Source organism: Cervus canadensis, chromosome 24 (assembly GCF_019320065.1).
Source record: "Cervus canadensis isolate Bull #8, Minnesota chromosome 24, ASM1932006v1, whole genome shotgun sequence".
In the NCBI taxonomy this organism is placed as follows: Eukaryota; Metazoa; Chordata; class Mammalia; order Artiodactyla; family Cervidae; genus Cervus; species Cervus canadensis.
The window spans coordinates 4221662-4239294 of record NC_057409.1 but is presented as its reverse complement, the minus strand read 5'-3'; the positions used below and the strand labels follow the sequence as shown (position 1 = coordinate 4239294).

Here is a 17633-nt window from a genome sequence, read left to right as displayed (position 1 = left end):
AGTTATTAAGCACCAGTGATGTGGAAGTGCCCTATACGATATCTGATAAACTCTAGAGGATCTTTGACCTTTAGACACCATCAAATGCACTAAACCTCTGTCCCTATGCTATGTAAACTATGGTTGGCTTTCAGATTTACAGATAGTTTTTCCCTGGACATGTGGGGAAAGGCGGGGTTACGCAAAATGGTTTTCTTAGTCCACCAAATCTAAAGAGACTTATGCGTGAAGTAGGGTTTGAATGTAAAATAGCAGGCCTCAAAAATAATCTTGACCAATATTCTTCAAACTTCTGATTTTAACCCATTTAATCAGTTGTGAAATTATTTTAGTGAGTTATAACCAACATTGTTAAAAAAAAAAAAAAGAATAGAATACAAATTGTCAGTGCATTAAATGCAGTAAGGAATGTATTGTTTGTTGGTTTTTTTAAACTTTAATTTATACATGTGTGTGTTCAGAGTCATGAAATCACAACATTTCTTACTGTGAGCTGTAGTCAGAAATTTTTGAAAGCCTTTGATTGATCCCATCTTAATATACTGATCATTAATATTTAATGAAAACACTACCAGTGAAATACTTGGAATGGTCCTTATGAAATTGTAAGGTTATTCTATTGTAAATTTTGTTTTTAACCTTAGGGCTCAAAATACTGAAATTTCTCCTAAAGATCTAGGCTTGTATCACCAAGCACTGGGACTACCATCAATCCTTCTTCAGGGATTGAATCACTGGTTGTGATTTTTAGGACTATGTAAATTATATTTTTATCCTTCAGCTTCGCAAGAATAAAGCACACAATTAGCGGCCCCAACTGTACTGACTGAATAACCGCTTTTTTCCTCTGTAATATACACCATCAGTAATTGGGCAGGGGGGAGGCAATTCAAAATTCAGATCCTAATAAACTGTATATATTTTAGTAATATAATGTAATAAAATATCTGCAGAATTCTCACACACCATCAGTCAATGACTTGTATATCAAGAACCATTAAGGTAAAGGATACAGTGTGCTATCATGAAGTGATCTGGGGCCTGATTTTGATAAGTTGTTTTGTTAATTAAAAGAAAAAACTGTGACTTGATTTTTTTAAAAATAAAAATTTCAAGAAATTTTCCAGCTTTATATTATGATAGGGTTGTTAACAATAGCTGAAATAATAGTAATAGTAGCAAAGTAAGTACTGTGGTAAAAGTACTTTAATGTTCACATAAAAAGTATTAGCTCAGAATATGTTCAGTGACAGGATTCTTGGACAAAGGTACATGTCCGTTCCCAGTTTAGTTGGCTCAGCAAGCAGATCCATTATTTTATTTTCTTCAGATTAAACTGTAATTGGGGAGGGCAGGGAATCTATAGTCTGCTTAGACTTTTCAGAATCTTTAATAAGTTATTTGGTTTTGTGTTTTATGTCCTTTTACCTTTTTTCCCTCTCCATAGTAACATTCCAAATTATCCTCCTTTTGCAGGAAACCAAAAGTATTTTATATAAACTATGGAGCATAAGAGAGTCTATAAGGATGTATTGTACAACATGGGAAATACAGCCAGTATTTTGTAATAACTGTAAATGGAGTACAACTTTTAAAAGCTATTTTTAAAAAAGACTTGGTGATTTATTTAATGAAGATTATTCATGTCCCTTACCAATGTCTGCTTATGTGTAAATGAAACTGTTCCTATAGCACCTTACTTCAGATTACTCTCCAGAGGTATCCAGAAGGGATAAAGAACAAATAACAGTTTAAATCTTCCCATGATGTTTTCTGACTGTAGCTCACTGTTTTCTTTGGGGTTTTGTTTGTAATTGATGAGATGAAATATTGGAGTCAGCTTAGGTTCTTGCTGGATATATACACAGTGACCTTATAGCCTGTTGTCTGCCTGCTTCCCTCTCTTTAGACTCCTGGAAGCCTCCTGATTCGGAAGGCAAGAAGCAATATGACAGGGAGTTTCTGCTGGATTTCCAGTTCATGCCAGCGTGTATTCAGAAACCAGAGGGCCTGCCTCCCATCAGTGACGTGGTTCTTGACAAGGTAAGCTGAGCACTCAGCGAAAGCTATGTCTTTTTGGTGGGAACTGGTTTTTAACTATCAGGGCAAATATGTGAAAAGAAAGTGGAAATCGCTCAGTCGTGTCCAGCTTTCTGTAACCTGTCAGACTCCTCTGACCACGGAATTCTCCATACCAGAATACTGGAGTGGGTAGCCATGCCCTTCTCCAGGGGATCTTCCCAACCCACAGATCGAACCTAGGCCTCCCGCCTTACAGGTGGGTTCTTCACTGTCTGAGCCACCTGGGAAGCCTAAGATGCTGCAGTGGGTAGCCTGTCCCTCCTCCCGCAGACCTTCCCGACCCAGGAGTCGACCAGGGATCTCCTGCACTGCAGGTGGATTCTTTACCAGCTGAGCTTCTGGGGACGCCCCCATAATATGTGAAGTATGAACAATTTTTAGAAATTGTTAAAGTGACATTTGAATTAAATGTTTCATTAAGCATTATTGGGTCTTAGGTTTACTATAGCTCATAGTAATTATGGGGTTTGGCTCATATTTGAGTGGTAAAGTTTTAAAATTTATTGTTGGCTTATTACAGCCATTTCCTAGTGATAAGGTGGAAATTGTGTGTCTTCTGCACTAATACACCTAAGGAGATGTAGACCTGTTTCTGCACTGTGCTAAAATCTCAATAGGGAATTAGAGTAGCATTGAGGATAGATCAGAAACCTAGATAAGTATTTGGCAGATCAAACTTAAGTGGGAGGAAGCGTAATTCAAATAGTATAACTCAGAATTTCCCCAGTGGATACTTATAGGTGGATAAGTCTTTAATCTTGTGCAAATAGATAGGTACCCTTTTTCTTTACATTTGATCTTAATGGTACATACAGAAAATTAGTACAATCAGTGTTTATTTCATCTGTTCATCAATTTAAAGATGTAAAGTCAGGGGTATATTTGCCAGAATAACTGTACATACATCAGTGATGAACCAGTTCTGGTGACTAAGCTCTCATTTTATAGAGGTACTGTTAATCCCTAAGTAAAGTGTAGTTGGTAACTTTCTTGCAGAGTGAGATCCAGTTCTTACTGAGAATCCCTGTAGCTGCTTATCCAGACTTTATTTGTAGCATTTATTCTCTTAGAGCAACAGATCTTCTTCCTTCTCTTGCTAAGTCTTCTTTCTTAGTTGCTTATGGGAAAACAATTGAATGACTGGTGGTACTAATTTAAGACTACTTCAGTATTCAGAGAACAAGCTTTGTTATCCCCACTGAATGAGACTGTCCTCTTAGAAAATGTTTTTTCCTGTCTGCCTGCCTTATCTGTTTGACTTTGGCCAATGATGAGTTGATTTCTCACTAAGCTACTTAGCTTTGCTGAGTCTGTAGTCACATTACATGCTTATACAAAGCCAGATATCTCCGATTAACAAAGCAGACAAAATGAGATTTTAAATGGATCACCATAGAGAATTCCTTGGCAGTCCACTGGTTAGGACTTGGCACTTTAATTTTGGGGATCCAGGTTAAATCCCTGGTTAGGGAACTAAGATCCCACAAGCCCTGTGGCACAACCAAAAACTAAAGTCATCCTACATGAAACTTGTCTCCTTTTGAGAGGTGTTGTCCACTCAAATTACATTCTTTGCTGACCGTAAGTTAGTAGCACCCAAACCAAAACATGCTATATCAGGTTTATTATAGGCGGGTGCTTTAACGACCCTGGAAAATCATTCAGAAATTCGGCCGTCATCCATAAGCTCTCAAAATAGCTTGTCTTGTGCTATTCTGCTGGTCCTAAAGTGTCAAGTGAGCTGGGAATTTTAGACCTGATCATTCCAAGGCAACCAGGAAACCACTGTTGACCTAGGGCTCTACAGCTAGCCCAGGAGACTCGGTCACGATTCAGCCTGGACTCCCACTGGTTCAGAAAGCCAGCTCTGTCTTGTCAGCTGACACAACCTTTTAGTCTCGGACTTTGTCTTTGTGGCACTGATCGCTCTGAAACTTGTATTAAGCTTCCCTTTGCTTCTCTGTGCAGATCAATCAACCAAAATTGCCAATGCGAACTCTGGATCCTCGGATTTTGCCTCGAGGACCAGACTTTACTCCAGCCTTTGCAGATTTTGGAAGGCAAGCCCCTGGTGGAAGAGGTGTACCTGTAAGTGCAAGTTCCCTACAAACCAATTAGTTAGAAACTGTCATAGACTTCATGACATCTTGTCTAATGTCAGGAAAGCGACTTTTATTCTTTGATTCTTCTAACCAAGAAGAGGAAGTAGAAGAGGTGAAGACTATCCTTTCCGTACTAATATTCAAACAAATAAAGAATACACTTGAGTTTCAAGTTTTTATTTGAAAGAAGCTGGTCTGCATTAATTTGGTCTTGAATTTTTTTTTTCCCGTATTTTTTCAGTTGAAAGACCTGCACATGGGTTAAAAATAGAACCAACCTTATATAGGATCCCTGTTTTGTCTTGAGGTGTCCCGATATACTAGAGATGTCTGATGACATTCAGCTAATGGTCATCTCTTTGTCTTTGTTTCTACAGATTTGCAAAGTGCAGAGCAGGCATGGATTGCCAATTCTGGAACAGAGCAAAGCCCCAGCTTCCACTCCACTGGCGATGTCGCACCCACCCCTGAAGAGCCTGCCTCTAGGGGTGCGCTGAATCCTTTTTTAAAAAAAAAAACAAACAGTAGTTTCTGGTGTTACATTTCCTGTTTTGCTCTTCTCACTTACTGTAAGTCGTGAAGTCAAAATATGAAAACATGATATATACAAAAGAGTGCAGTACTGGTAAACTGCAGATTGCCTTCACACTCCCAGCGGCAGCTCTTCAGCGGTGGAAGTGGCATCACCCATGGAGTTAGGCTGGGCACTGCACTGAGCAGAGTTTGGCAGGCTCTGCCTACTCCCTGCTTTGGAGGCTTGTAGAGAGCATCGGGGTGAGGTTGCCAGTGATGTGAATACCTCTTCTTCCCCAACTTGGAATGATATAGAGAGAACTTAATCTAAAGTTCTGAAGGAGTTCAGGGTTTGATGTACATTTGTGGATCACCCTGTTTATGCTACTTTATGTTTGTAAAACTATATTTATAGAAGGTGGCACTTTTTATTTCCCCATCACCTTTTTATTTCGGGAATGGCAACTTCTGAAACTTGCTCTGAAATAAGATTACGCCTTCTGACAACAAATCACACTTTGTAGATACTTGAATTATTTGCCTAACCAAACACTGATTGAAAACACTGGAATGTCTGTACCGTGTCAGAGACTTTATAAAACCTAGAGAAAATTTTAATTTGAAGCATACTTTTTATTGAGCATCACCTTCTTAAAGACCCCTGTGTGTATAATATTCTATTCTTACTCAGGTTTGAAATTTAAATTTATCTAATTTCTCTAAATACCAAATTAAAAATTTTTTTCTGAAGTTGGAATTTCCTCACCAGAAAGTCTTAGAAAGCAGCTTTCTAGAAACTATTTTATAACTGTTTTTCAGTATTATTTCCCTTCATTGGTGGGTTAAATTTATATTTGTTAATCTTTGTTTTCATTTTGGTTTGAGTTTATATCTTTGTTTTGCCAAACATTTGAAATAATGTTGATGCCATTTTGATTATTCTCTGGTTAATATCTGTGGTTATCATGTTGCTCAATTTTGTTCATATGTCACTCACAGAAGATATGAATTGTTGCATCTCCTCTTCCAGTGTATACTGTCAGTTTTCATTATCAGCTTGCTATTGTCTGATAATCAGGTATAGCTTAAAGGAGGTATTATGAATTAAGCATAGCTGTATCTCACTCAAAATACTGAAACTAGAGAATGAGTTTTTAAAATAACTGTCCCAGTGTATATTTGCCCAGGAATGTATTTGCCTATGTATATCAGGTAAATAATTATTTAGTGCAAAGTAATGTGACAGGAGATGAACCATTGTCAATAACTTGTAGAGTCTCCAAAAATATTCACTTTAATTGTTTAACTCACTTTCTTTTCATAGCTCTGTCAATTTTCTACATGCTGTTTTTTAAGTGGAATTGTGGTCAATCAGGGTAATATTGATACATTGAGTCTTAATATAAGTAATTATTCTTCCAACAGTTCCCATAGCTAACAAATATTCTCCATTTAATTAGTCCAGCTTACTTGGTATATTGGTGAAGATAAAGATGGGAATTTTAAAGAATATATATAACATATAAAGGAACAATCAATAATGCTGCTTGGGGAAAAAAAAAGGCAGCCTACTCTTCATTGTTTTTGGCTCCATACAACTTCCAAATTGGCTTGTAAATAATTACCATCCAAAATTGTTAAGATCTACTAGGTATGCTTCTTAGTCTAGCTTTAGTTGCTATGACTCCTGGTATAAACTTTCCTGCAACAGACTTGTTATAAAATATTTTTAATGTGTAGCAATTATATTAGTGTCATACAGTTATATATAATTTTTAACCATAAAAGTTCATCTTTTGATGAAAGTGCCCAGGCAGTATCATCTCTGTAGTTTTTTTAAAGTCTAGTTACTTGGCTATTGTAGTGTTACTTTTGATAATAATCTGTTTGCAGATATCACAGAATGTGCCTCAAAAGATATGTGTTGAGAAAGGGGCTGTAGACCTAGACCAGTAACTTGCCATTCATGTTCATTTTACCCAAATGTGAGATTCACTGAACTGTGATGAAAATCCTACATACAGAGGCGTTTCCTAAGCATGTATCATCCTTTTCTCCCTCAAAGGAATTGTTGGTTATGTCTCTTAAAAAAAAAAAAAAAGCTACAGTGCATATTGGTCCTATTTTCTTTGGTTATCCAAGTAAGCAGAAAAGTTTGAGGTTTTAGTCTCTGAGTGAGATAGAAGCAATATATATTAAATTCTACAACAGAGATCAGTATAGTTTCTTATGTAATACATTTAAGAAATGTGGACCCTGCAAACATTATACTTTGAAGTTCATCTTCTCACCATCAGTCAGAATTTTTTGTCTTTCAAGCAAGGAAACCAGGCTTTATTTCTTTTTATATGTTCCATAACTCTTAGCACAGGATCCTAGAATTTTATCTGTATTTAGTAAATAAAGTCATTCATTACCCATGGTACAACTTTTGAATGATACTGTAAATCTGACAATTTATATTAAGTTTTTCACACACAAAAAGGATACAGCGTGTTTAAAGGTTTTTATACCAATCTGCATATCACTTTTTAAAAAATTTCTTTTTTTTCTTTGGTATTCATGATGATATTGTACAGCCTGATATTGCACTTAGTTTTTAAGGTCCTTTTCCATGCCTTACTATTATATATCCCATGACCCTACTAATAACTTCTGTAGGTACGATAAGCATTTAATATGTGAGATGGTTTAAGTTCAGCAAAGTTGAGACTTTGCTCGTAGTAACTTTGCTCGTAAGTGGCAGAATTGTGTTCAAGAGACCACAGTTCTTCTGTCTTCTAATCTGCCTCTCTTCTCCGCTTCACCATAGCCATTCCAGGCATTGATGTTCCAGTGAATCATTCTGAGTATAAACTGAAGAATGTTAGAGATTAATTAATCAAGCATGTTAAGCATTTATAAGAATAATAAGACTCAGTATACTTGGGTAAATATTTGTGAGCAGTATCTTAGTTTTATCCAGAGATATTTAAATTTGTCTTGGGAGGTTGCACATGGGTTATAATTTCAATTTTCTAATCCAGGACTTTAAAAAAAAAGTCATTTTTTCATGACTTTTTTGAGTTTGAAACACTGTTGTTATCTACTTATTTAATATTTCTCACATCTCTTTGCTGCTTGTCTGAAATTCACTTATATTTGTCTTGGGACAGATAGAGTTGTTTCATAAATCATATTTATTTTTTATAAATCTCAAACTTTCATTGGTATTTGCAATGTCTTTTTTGGAAATGAACATTTTCTAACTTTATGCAAACGTAATTAAAATTATATCCACAATTTATACTGTGGCTCTTAAATGATTTTGGCATAATACCTTTTATTATACCCACCAATCATTGTTTTTTACAAGTTTCTATGTGCAGATGCATGGATTAAATTGAATATCTGTGATCTGTTTATTTGAATTTTATCCAAACTTTAAAAAGGATAGTAACCAACATGAATTAACAGTCGAATATATTTTGCATTATAAAAACCAGACAATACGTGGTTTACTGCCTTTTCTTAACAGTTCTTTTGCCTGAACTATCAAGGTTTCAGTAAGAAATAAATCTTATAGTAGTGCTGTATGGTTTAGCAGCTCTTCCCAGGTTGATACTTTCCCAGTCTGATGATCTTCTTTAGTTCTATCTTAGTTATGCCATGTGTTTATTTGACTTGTTTTTTTTTTTTTTTTTCCCCATTTCATTTGTTAGATTACAAAATAATCTAACATTATATCGTTAGTACTGAGTCCTTAGCTAGACATATTTGATTGGTGTGTATTGCCCAGAAATTCTAAGCTTTGATCCTGAAACATCCTTAATACTGCTGTTTCTAATTAGGGCGCATGGTCAAGGAAGGGTATGAGAATAATTAATTCTGAGATGGGTGATGTGTAAAGGCTTTGAAGCTTATCAAAGTCCTCAGACCATGTTTCTCTCAAATATGTCTTTCTGTATGAAGTATGACCTTTTATTTATTTTCTTTATTGGATGATAATTGCTTTAGTTTCTACTTAAAGGGCAGTGTCGGAGCATTAAGTGAGATAGGATTCTGGTCTTTGTGTCTTGTGTGAAGCATTTCTTTTTTCTCCTCCTTTTTTACTCTTGAAACCTAATTGTAATATTTCCTCATTGTTCAGAGAAGGACCTGTCAGAAAAAGTAAGGGCAGTCAGTATCCCAGGTCTTGGATTGGTCGTAAGCAGAACTCAATATCACTCCAGATATTTAATCTTAAAAAAATATTTCTAGGCATTTAGAATAGCATTTATTAGGAACATTTTAATACATAGAATACAACTTTTAACTTACCCATTACTGTTACAGTAACATTTCTGATTTGATGATCAGTGTGACATGCTAACATACATTTGTTTTAACAGAATGAGCATAGTGGGACTCTGGGAGGAGCAAAGAGCTGACAAAGAAAGGCCTTTTTTTCAGGGAGCGATTTAGTTGGATTTCATTATGACATAAGGAAGATTTATTTTAGTATTTCTGGCCCAGCAAACTTAGAGGGATCTATTAAGATCTACAGTCAGTCTGGGTGTCTATGCTGTAGATAATTTTCATGGTAAGGGTGTATTTGCATTGTACAGTGAAAGTTTAGAGTTTTTGAAGCAGATTTGCAACTGTGGTGATCTCTCTCTCTGAATTTTTGTAGTTGTTCAAGTGACTAGTCCAAAGTCACATAACAAGTTAAAAAGAAAAAGAGAAGCAGCAGTTTCACTTAGAGTAGTCTTTTTTGTTAGATACAATAGCTTTTCCAGACATATCTCATTTAGGACATCAGGGTCAAAAATTGTAGTCGTGGTGTACACTACGGTGATGACATTCTAGCACAACATGCCCCCCCACCAAAAAAAAATCACGTCTCAGTTGAATGACTGATACCCATCTTGGCATCTAGAAGTGTTTCCTGTGGTCGTCAATCCTAACTTGAGCAGCACAGCAGAGACGGTAGATTGTAAGTACTCTGTGTGGATGTAATAAAGAATACTCTTGTCCTAGCTGTTGAATGTTGGACCACGGAGATCTCAGCCTGGCCAGAGAAGAGAACCCAGGAAGATCATCACGGTCTCCGTGAAAGAAGACGTGCACCTGAGAAAGGCGGAGAACGCCTGGAAGCCCAGTCAGAGACGCGACAGCCAAGCTGAGGATCCCGAAAACATCAAAACCCAGGTGAGGACAAGGGACACGCCAATGCTGTTCTGAAATTATGATGGTATTATTTTGTCTTTTTGCCCTGTTAATAAAAGGTTTTTCCTAATTTTTTCTTACTACAGGCATTATTCTTAAAGCTATCATAAATGCCAACAACCTGTTTTCTCTTGAAGTTGCATTCTGTGTGCTTTTCAAAGCACACAGTATATTTCGAGGGTTCACAGGTCATAGAATTCTGTCATTCACACTTAGATCAATATTTGCTTTTCTTAAAAATGTGTTTTTAGATTCTTATTCATTGTCCTGTGGTAGGCTAGTTAGTATCTTGCTTTTTGTTTCATTTCTAATAAGTTAGAATTTAGAAATACATCTTATTTACAGTCCTTGGTAATAAAATTGAACTATTTGCATCTTTTTGTGCATATCTTCCCTTAGAACTCCTTAGGGTAAATTGAATGAATTCCTTTAATCCACACAAATTTGTTTTTGTGTGTCAATTTATATAAAGCCTCTCTTCATCTTTTGCTGTACACACAGGCCAGTTCCTATCCCTGTGTTACCTCTACTATATCCTTTAGATGTTTTTGACTCTAATTAAGATAACTAATTTGATACTAATTAAGATACTAATAGTATGTGCCTTATGGAACACTGTGAAATTTAAATGAAGTGATACAAAGCACTTGCACCTGACGTGGTTCTGGGAGCCCAGTTACGTTCTTAGTATGATAACGTCCCTGGGAAAGAGATGTGCCTTACAAATCCGATTGTGATTGAGCACCAGCACAGAATCTCATACACGGTAGATACTCAATAAATACTTGTTGAACAATAAACTTAGCAGCAAAGCTGTTCATACCGTCAGGACCAAGACAAACTGGTGCATCACAAGCCGTTTTGTCAGACCCAAATCTGCTGCTTGCCTTTGTTCATCTTTCTCGCAGTTGCCCCAGTTGTTTGTCCCAAGGGCATCCAGCTCCAGATTCACTAAAATCGAGTACCTAATCTTCCCTGAAGATTTCTCAACCTTTAAAGAAAATCTTCTACATTCCTCCTTCCATTCCCTCTGAGAAGTACTTAATGAATAGGGACCTAAAAGCTTTAAATTTCCCGCTAGTTATTTATCATTGAAGATGAAGATGTCTTCTTTTAGTGTTTAAGGCACTTGTATCAGTGCCTTACTGCGTTAGATTCTTACAACACCTGGGAAGGCAGGAATACATGTTTTCTCTTTTTTTCATGTGAGGAAACTGAAGCTTGGAGGAGGTACTCACAGCCATTGTGGTTACTGAGTAGTCCATTTGTTGTGAACTTGTACCTCTCTCTATTCTGTAGCAGAGTTCTCCCTGTTTTTAAAAAATTTTCTGTTGAAGTAAAGTTGATTTAGAAACTAAATCTAATTTCTAGTTCTAAATCAACTAAAGTCGTGTTAAGTTTCTAGTATACGGCAAAGTGATTCAGAGATGTGTGTGTGTGTACATATAGATATGTATTTATTTTCATATTATTTTCCATTGTGTTTTATGACAAGATATTGACTATAGTTCCCTGTGCCATACAGTAGAACCTTGTTGTTTGTCTGTTTTATATATAGTATGTGTATTTGCTATTCCCAGACTCTAATTTATCCCTTCCCCACCCCCTCTCCCCTTTTGTATTTAGATCTGTAAGTCTGTTTCTATTTTTAAGTAAGTCCGTTTATATCATTTTAGATTCCATATGTAAGTGATATCATAGATATTTGTGTTTTTCTGTGTTACTTAGTATGATAATCTCTAGGTCCATCTACATTGCTGCAAATGGCATTATTTCATCCTTTTTATGACTGAGTAGTATTTCATTTTATGTGTGTGTGTGTGTGTGTTTGCGTGCATATATATTTATGTGATATAGGTATGTATCACATCTTCTTTATCCAGTCTTCTGTCTGTGACCTTGTAGGTTGTTCCATGTCTTGGCATTCATAAATAATGCTGCTGTGAACATGGGAATGCATGTATCTTTTCAAATGATAGTTTTGTCTGGATATATGCCCAGGAGTGGAATTGCTGTATCATATGACAACTCTACTGTCAGTTTTTTAAGGAACCGCTATACTGTCTTCCATAGTAGCTGCACCGTTTACATTCCCACCAAAAGTATAGGAGGGTTCCCTTTTCTCCACACCCTTTCCAGCTCTTGTTTTTTGGAGACTTTTTAATGATGGCTATTCTGACTAAGTTCTCCCCATTATTAATTATTTCAGAACCAGAATAATTATATTAACTTTGAGGTATCATTAATTAGTTCAGTTTTCTTTATTGAATAGATACAGCAAATCCAGTGCAGGATTGATAGACTTCTTATTCAGGGCCAATACATCCTCCTTTTCTTGACACTTTTCCTTCTCAGTATAGAGCATCTTTGCTTCACTCCCTCCCTTTTTGTGTTTTCATTCTTCTCTGCACGGGTCTACCCCATGTTGACCCGTTGTTCCTCCTATTACTCTTTTTCCATCTTTTTGTCAAGACAATAGTTTTATTGTTGCCGCCACTTCCAGAAAAGTCTTTCACTCTAACGTTTGTTCCTACCACTCTATTTATAGCAACATTATGAATGATCACCAGTGGATACTGTAAGAATTAATCTTCTTGAAACATTTCTAGGAAATCATTACTAATGACGTATCTAGGCTCCTTCCACATACATACACTACAGTTGCGATTCTGCTGCTCAGGCCACTATTTCATCTCTCTTCTCCTCTTGATACAGTAATCCCACTGCTGCTGCCCGACTCATCTCTAATGGGCTGATTTTTACCTCCTCACTCTAGCTTCTAACTTATTGTCCTGTCATTTTCTTTCCCACTAGTCCTCTGATCTTTCCTTACTGTTTTCCAATCCTGCAATAGAAGAGCCTCAATAACAATTCCTTTCTGAAATATTTCCCTTCCTAAAATATCTTCTGTGCCCCTGCCACTCTTTTTTCTTGTGGCCAGCTTTTTTTTGCCCTGTATATTCTGGCCCCATTCTCATTTCCTTCTAAAGTTATTTCCTCACTAACCCATTACAACCCTCACTTCTCTGGCTTCTAATCAACCTCATGCTTTGCTCTGTCATTTCTCTTGTAACTTTCCTGTCTTTGAAGCTGAATTTTGATGGTTTTGATTACTGTGCCTTATGCTTTATTTGTACCTAAATGAAATTACAAAACATCAAGTAGATATTCAGTTATAATGAATAAATGACTTTTGGTCAGTGTTTTGTTTTTTGATACTGGAGATTTCCTTTTTCAATTAACGTATAAATTGACATTACTTTTTAGGTGTACAACATAATCATTCGCTGTTTGTATGTATATTGCAAAATGATCACAGTTAGCCTACTTAATGTCCATCATCATGTAGAATTTTATTGTTGTGGTAAAAACTCTTCAGATGTGCAAAACAGTATTATTTTCCTTGTGTTTTCATTTTTATTGGCGTATTGGTGATTTACTTTGTGTTGGTTTCAGGTGTACGGCATAAGTGAGTCAGTTACACGTCCACATGAACTCGCTCTCTTTTAGATTCTTTTTGCACACCGGTCATTACAGAGCAGGGTTCCCTGTGCTACACAGTAGGTCCCTAGTTGTTGTTGTTGTTGTTTTTGTTGTTCAGCCGCTGAACTCGTTGTGACCCCGTGGACTACAGCATGTGCCCGGCTTCCTTCCCTGTCCTTCGCCATCTCCCATAGCTTGATCAGACTCACATCCGTTGAGTCAGTCAGTCATCCATCTGACATCTCGTCCTCTGTCATCCCCTTCTTCTTCTGCCTTCAGTCTTTCCTAGCATCCGGGTCTTTTTCAGTGAGTTGGCTCTTCACATTAGCTGGCCAAAGTACGGGAGCTTCAGCTTCAGCATCAGTTCTTCCAATGAATATTTGGGATTGATTTCCTTTAGGATTGACTGGGTTGATCCCTTTGCTGTCCAAAGGACTCTCAAGAGTCTTCTCCAACACCACAGTTCAAAAGCATCAACTTGGCCTTCAGCCTTCTTTATCATCCGACTCTCACATGCATACAAGACTGCTGGAAAAACATATACAGTAGTGTGTTTATGTTAATCCCAATCTCTCAACTTTTTCCTATCCCCCTTTTCCCTCTGGTAACCATATGTTTGTTTTCTACATCTATGACTTTGTTTCTGTGTTCTAAATAAGTTCATTTGGACCTTTTTTTTTTTAATTATTATTCTACATATAAACAATATCATATGATATTTGCAACAGCCTTATTAACTATAGTCACTTACTGTACATTGCTTCAATAAATACCCTTTTTGTTTTCCTGTTTTTCTAAGCTTAATATTTTCTGATATATTTGAAGATCTGAAGGCTGGGTTTTAGTTTCACTTTTATTTTGTTGTATACACAAATTAAAGTCTTAGACCTAAATGATGCTATCTCAGTTGATACAGGCAATTTGGAGAAGTGCAGTGACTCCCTCATCCCTAATAAACTTGAAATTTTTTCTACTCTATAAAAGTGAAGCTGACTTACTGCTTTAAAAGTTGACGATATGATTTTTTAAAATTTAAATAGATTTATTTACTATCTCTGTCTGGAGAAAACTTTATGCACTGGTACACTTTGTAAAAATCCCTGTATTCAGATTAAATTATATAAGGATCAAATAAAACATTTTATGGGTTTTTCAGTTATTATATCATGGTTTCATGGATTTTTACAACTTCGTATTTTTACTGGGGCATAGTTAGGTTTCCTTCTTTGTTTATGGTTCTATAATTCTTGCCAAACACGTGGTCATGTTACTGCCACCACAATCAAGATGTAGAAGATTGCCATCAGCCCCCTGAAATTTCCTCCTCTGCTTTATATTCTTCCTCTGCTGCTCTTGCTCGCTTCTGGCAGTCAGTCACGTATGTTTACCCCTCTGCGTGTGTACACATGCGTTTGTGCGCTCAGGCACATCTGGCTCTGTGACCCCATGAGCTGTAGCCCACCAGGCTCCTTTGTCCATGGAATTTTCCAGGCAAGCATATTGGAGTAGGTTGCCATTTCCTACTCCAAGGGATCAAACCTGCATCTCTCGCCCCTCCTACACTGGCAGGTGGGTTCTTCGCCTGGAAGGTCCCTGTAATGTTGTCTTTCCAGAATGTCATATAAATATGGAATCGTTAAACTCTTTTCCAGGATGGTTACTGGCAAGGCATGAGAGTTTCAATAGTCCAGTCTTCAGCAGCGCATATCGTTTTCTGTTCTGTAAATTTTAACCATCCTAATGGATGTGTGATATCTCAATGTCGTTTCAGTTTGCACTTCCCAAAAGACCAGTGTGTTGAATGAGGACATTTTTTCATGTGCTTATTTGCTATTTGTGTATATTCTTTAGTACAGTTTTCTTTATATCTTTTGGCCTGTTTCGTTGGTTGGTATGCTGTCTTATTGAATTTTGAGAGGGGTTTTTTTTTTTTAATTATTATTCTGCATATAAAGCCTTTGTCAAATGTGTATTTTTTTTAAAAAGTTTTCCCCCAATCTGTGGTTTGTTTTTTCATTTTATTAGTATCTTTAGCCAAGCATAAGTTTTTAACTTTGATGATGCTCAATTTATCGATTTTTTCATTCCCACATTGTGCTTTAGCTGTCTCATTTAAAAAATCTGTACATTTAAGAATACAGAATTTTTTGGAGAAGGAAATGGCAACCCACTCCAGTCTTCTTGCCTGGAGAATTCCATGGACAGAGGATCCTGGTGGGCTACAGTCCCCAAAGAGTTGGAGACGACTGAGTGAATAAACCTTTGAAATTAAAAACAAAACAAAAAAAGTACAAAATTTTTGTCCTGCTCTGTTCTAAAAGTTTCTAATTTGGGATTTTACATTTCGGTTTGTGATCCTGTTTTAGTTAATTTTTGTGTTTTGTGTAAGGTATGAATCAAGATTTTTTTTAACTTATGGATATCCAGTTGTTCCAGCATCATTTATTGAAAAGACTTACCCTTTGTCCACTGAATTTTGTTTGCACCTTTGTTGAAAATTATATACGTGTGAGTCTATTTCTACACTTGTCATTCTGTTCTCGTGATTTATGTGTCTGTTCTCTGGCCAGTACCACTATCTGTGCATAGTAGCTTCATATAGCAAGTGTTGAAATTAGGTTATATGTCTTCCAGTTTTTGTTATTTTTTGAAATTGTTAAGCTGTTCTAGTTTTTGTTTTTCCATTTCAACTGAAGAATCAACTTCTTGATTTCTACTCTTTCCCCCCTCCAAAAAACACCTCATCAGGTATTTTATTTTGGTTGTGTTAAATCTGTAGATCTCTTTGGATAAAACTGGCAACTTAACAGTAATGAGTTTTATAATACAGGAACATGATATAGATCTCTTATTTATTTTGGTGCTTCTCGATTTCTTTCATCAATCACTTATACATTTCATCACACAACTCTTACGGATATTTTCATAGATTCTTATCTACGTACTTCATGGTTCTGGTGCTGTTATAGATTGTACTTTTAAAAAATGTAATTTCTAGTTGTTTATTGCTAATACATAAAAATAACATCGATTTTTGTATATTGACTTTTGTCCTACAAACCTGCTAGACTCACTTAGTGTCTACTTTTATAGATTTCTTATGATTTTTCTGTGAAGACAGTCATTTGTGAAAAGGGAATTTTTATTTCTTCCTTTAGATCTGTATGGGTTGTAGTTCTTTTCCTTTGCATTATTCCGCTGAATAGGACCTCCAGTAAGATTTTGAATAGGAATGGTGAAAACAGATGTTTTTGTCTTGTTCTCACTGTTAGGGAGAAAATACTTATTCTTTCACCAGTGAGTAAGGTTATCAATGTCCTTTTTCTAGTTGAGGAAGTTCACTTCTATTTCTAATTTGATGAAGGTTTCTATAACATTGTAAGTAACTTCTGCCTACTGTTTTATATGATAATTTATATTATACCATTTGTAGATGAAATTCTATTTTAGGATGTTTAAGTTATTTGCTATAAAGGGTTACGGATTGAAGTTAGGATGGCTAAAATCCTTTTTAACCTTTAACCTGTTAATCCTTAAATATGAATAAATTTATGAAAGTAAAATTGCTGGTTTAAGAGTTCTAGTACACATTGCCAAATTGCCCTTGGAAATGTGCCAAATGATAGTCCCACCAGTGGAGTGTGAATATACCTAGTTCCTTGAATTCTCATCAGTAGTGAAAAAAAAAATAGGTGGTATAAATTCTTAATATATAATAAAATAGATTTAATTATTTCTGTGACTCATTCACAGTCTTTGTTAACAGTTTAGGAAATTGCACTTATAAATTACAAATAAAATATTAGTCCTTATAGAAAGCATCATATTGTCACAGATAATATAATGTTTTCTTCCTTTTTGTGGTCCTTCTAGGAACTTTTTAGAAAAGTTCGAAGTATCTTAAATAAGTTGACACCACAGATGTTCAACCAACTGATGAAGCAAGTGTCAGGACTTACTGTTGACACAGAGGAGCGGCTGAAAGGAGTCATTGACCTGGTCTTTGAGAAGGCTATCGACGAACCCAGTTTCTCTGTGGCTTACGCAAACATGTGTCGATGTCTAGTAACGGTAAGAAGAGAGGAAGGAGTAAAACCAGAAATCTCCAAGAGGTATATTCTCCCCTCACTACATATTCTTCCCAGAAGTGTTAATGGGGCAGAGTAAAGGGGAGAATATATTTTTAGTACATGTAATATTCTCATTGTATAAAAATAGCCTTGCTTTTTTATAATGTATTTTCACCTCTGGAAGGGATATGGAGGT

The 17633-nt window shown here is 36.1% G+C and overlaps 1 protein-coding gene across 32 annotated transcripts in view; it reads left to right on the top strand.

Moving 5' to 3' along the window:
- The window catches only part of EIF4G3 (eukaryotic translation initiation factor 4 gamma 3), a 343267-nt gene that overhangs the window by 268534 nt on the left and 57100 nt on the right, over nucleotides 1–17633 (top strand). For 26 of the 32 annotated variants that reach the window (XM_043444851.1, XM_043444850.1, XM_043444849.1 and 23 more), the window contains 5 exons: nucleotides 1910–2043; nucleotides 4051–4170; nucleotides 4562–4672; nucleotides 9696–9866; nucleotides 17241–17438. In XM_043444851.1, coding sequence (XP_043300786.1) covers nucleotides 1910–2043; nucleotides 4051–4170; nucleotides 4562–4672; nucleotides 9696–9866; nucleotides 17241–17438 — 734 coding nt within the window. The remainder of the gene's footprint in view (nucleotides 1–1909; nucleotides 2044–4050; nucleotides 4171–4561; nucleotides 4673–9695; nucleotides 9867–17240; nucleotides 17439–17633) is intronic. The other 6 variants (XM_043444852.1, XM_043444848.1, XM_043444847.1 and 3 more) reach the window with 1 other exon arrangement.